General features: G+C 34.7%; 1 protein-coding gene across 1 annotated transcript in view; it reads right to left on the bottom strand.

The window, feature by feature from the left end:
* Positions 1 to 2,311, bottom strand: part of LOC107088946 — an 18,700-nt gene that overhangs the window by 6,066 nt on the left and 10,323 nt on the right. Inside the window, exons 7-8 of the mRNA XM_015381825.1 lie at positions 1,149 to 1,502; positions 1,037 to 1,054 (exon numbers count right to left, since the gene is read on the bottom strand). Of these exons, the coding sequence (XP_015237311.1) occupies positions 1,037 to 1,054; positions 1,149 to 1,502 (372 nt within the window). The remainder of the gene's footprint in view (positions 1 to 1,036; positions 1,055 to 1,148; positions 1,503 to 2,311) is intronic.

Here is a 2,311-nt window from a genome sequence, read left to right on the forward strand (position 1 = left end):
AATACCGATACCACACTGAAACCATCTGCTTGAAATTGATGTATGTGTGTATATGAAGAACTGCATACTACTTGGATGTAAAATAATTGCCATTGTGGCTTTGTCAAGCTGCTGCCTACCTTTGAGTAGTAGGAAAAAGACTGATACGAAGTGAACCCACTAGAACTTTTTATTGACTACTTGGAATGGGTGACAATAGTTGGATAAACTTTTGGCTTTCAAAATGGTATCGCTGCACTATTTGTCGGTACTCGTCGATACCGATACCATCATTTTAGTGCCTGATGCTGGTATCGGTGCAACACTAATTATAATTAATACCATTGCTGGTATTAATATTGAACAATACTCGTGTGAAAAGTTCAATACTTTTTTTTCTCTCCTGCACACACTGACTGTAGCAGATTCAGCAAAGTCCCCGTGTCTGTGCCATAGCACTTTTCTGCCCCCTCCCTTTCTGGTCACCGTCTTCCACCATCATGCTGTTCAGCAGCACCAGCCAAACAAGCAATATTCTTTGTGGCGTGCTAATTTTGTTTTATTGTCTTAAGATTATGTTTTAAATTGCTTTGAAACTTTGTTTTTTTAATGTTACATTACTTTAATTGTAAAAATAAAGTAAACATCACGGAAATGCTAAAATGTCGATATCAACCCTATATTAACTTGGTAGCAGATTGATACCATAATTCCTGATATTGCCCTCCTCTAAAACAGGAAGGAATTCAGATTTACATTTAGTTAACAGCAAGCTTACTGTTGTCAGCTGCAGTCTAAGTTATTTTATTTGATTAAAACATTCCATATATTTCATTCTTCTGAAATATCCTCTCTCTTAAAATGCATTAAACTTAAAGCTCAAGTTAGAACAGATTAATGTCCAGCTGTGTTTTTGTTGTTTCTTTTTTATATAAATACTGTCATGAAATTATTGTCTAAATGGATAACAGATAAACTTAAGACAAATCTCTTTTACAATTTCTTTGAAGAAGATAAAAAAAACGGGATTTATAAAAGGATTTAAGGGTAAAATTACCTCCTTTCTGTTGTCTTCCTGAGAGAGAGAAAAAGAAAACAGTTAAACATGCAAATTAAAAAGTTCTATCAATTAGGAAAAAATTCTCAATAGTCTAGTTTTCATGTCTTACTGATATGCACATGTCATCTGGGAATGCATTACAGTTCAGCTCGTTTGGCCAGGAGACTCCAAAGTTGCTTATTAAACCTTCACAGTTTCTTCTGGCTTTTTCACAGAATGACTTGCATGGGCGCTGCACTCGGCCCTCCACACACTCTGGGGCATACACCCTGCACAGAAACAGCTGTATGTCTGCGGAGCACACAGTCTGCACAATCGAGTTGAAGAAAGACATCTTCATCACCGCCTCCCTTTGACTTGTGTGGCCAAGAAGATTGGGGAGGATGGTCTGGTTGTAGGACAGGCCTTGGCACATCGGTATAGAGATTGGCTCGCACATCTCCATGGTGCTTCTCACTCCGTACTGCAGACACAAATGTAAACAGACTTTTTTTTTTGCATTTCTTTAACAGTTTTGCCCACAAGAACAAAACTAAGTGGTAAAAACATTTAGTTCTAATAGTATTAATTTAAAAATAAGGAAATACTTCAATTAGCTGAAATGTTTATTGCAAAATGTAACATTTCATTTAAATTAGATAAATTGTTGTTATTAATTCTTGATTCTGCCCTCAAATGATATCAGTGGCACGTATTTAAGTCAAATTTCACAATAGTTGCAACAAGTTATATCACTGACAATAGTTTACATCTTTAGATGCACAATAAAGAATGTAGCCCAACATATGAAATCAGACATTCATCAGGTTACATAAAAAAATGCTAAAGATAAAGATTTTTTAGTCTTAACTAAAGTTATGTTCTTTAATGACAACATTCTTACATGAAGTCCCTAAAAAAACGGCCTCCTATACTCAAAACGTCTTGTAAGGCAAGGCAAAGGCAAGGCAAATGTATTTGTATAGCACAATTTAGTACAAAGACAATGCAAAGTGCTTTATATGATTAAAATATAGGAAAATAAAACAAAAGCAAAGCAAGTAGGGAAAAAAAATGAAATAAAAAAATTCAGAAACAAAAAAGAATATTAAAAGCAGTTGGTAAAGAAAATAAAAAAGTTGAGCTAATGATGTTTCAGTTGAACTGTTTAACTAGAACAGTCGAAGGCAATCCTAAACAAATGTGTTTTTAGTCTTGATTTAAATTAACTCAGGCTTTCTGCACTTTTACAGTTTTCTGGAAGTTTGTTCCAGATAAGTGGAGCATAGGAAC

The sequence above is a fragment of the Cyprinodon variegatus genome, unplaced genomic scaffold, assembly GCF_000732505.1.
Source record: "Cyprinodon variegatus isolate N-32 unplaced genomic scaffold, C_variegatus-1.0 Scaffold0, whole genome shotgun sequence".
NCBI lineage: Eukaryota > Metazoa > Chordata > Actinopteri > Cyprinodontiformes > Cyprinodontidae > Cyprinodon > Cyprinodon variegatus.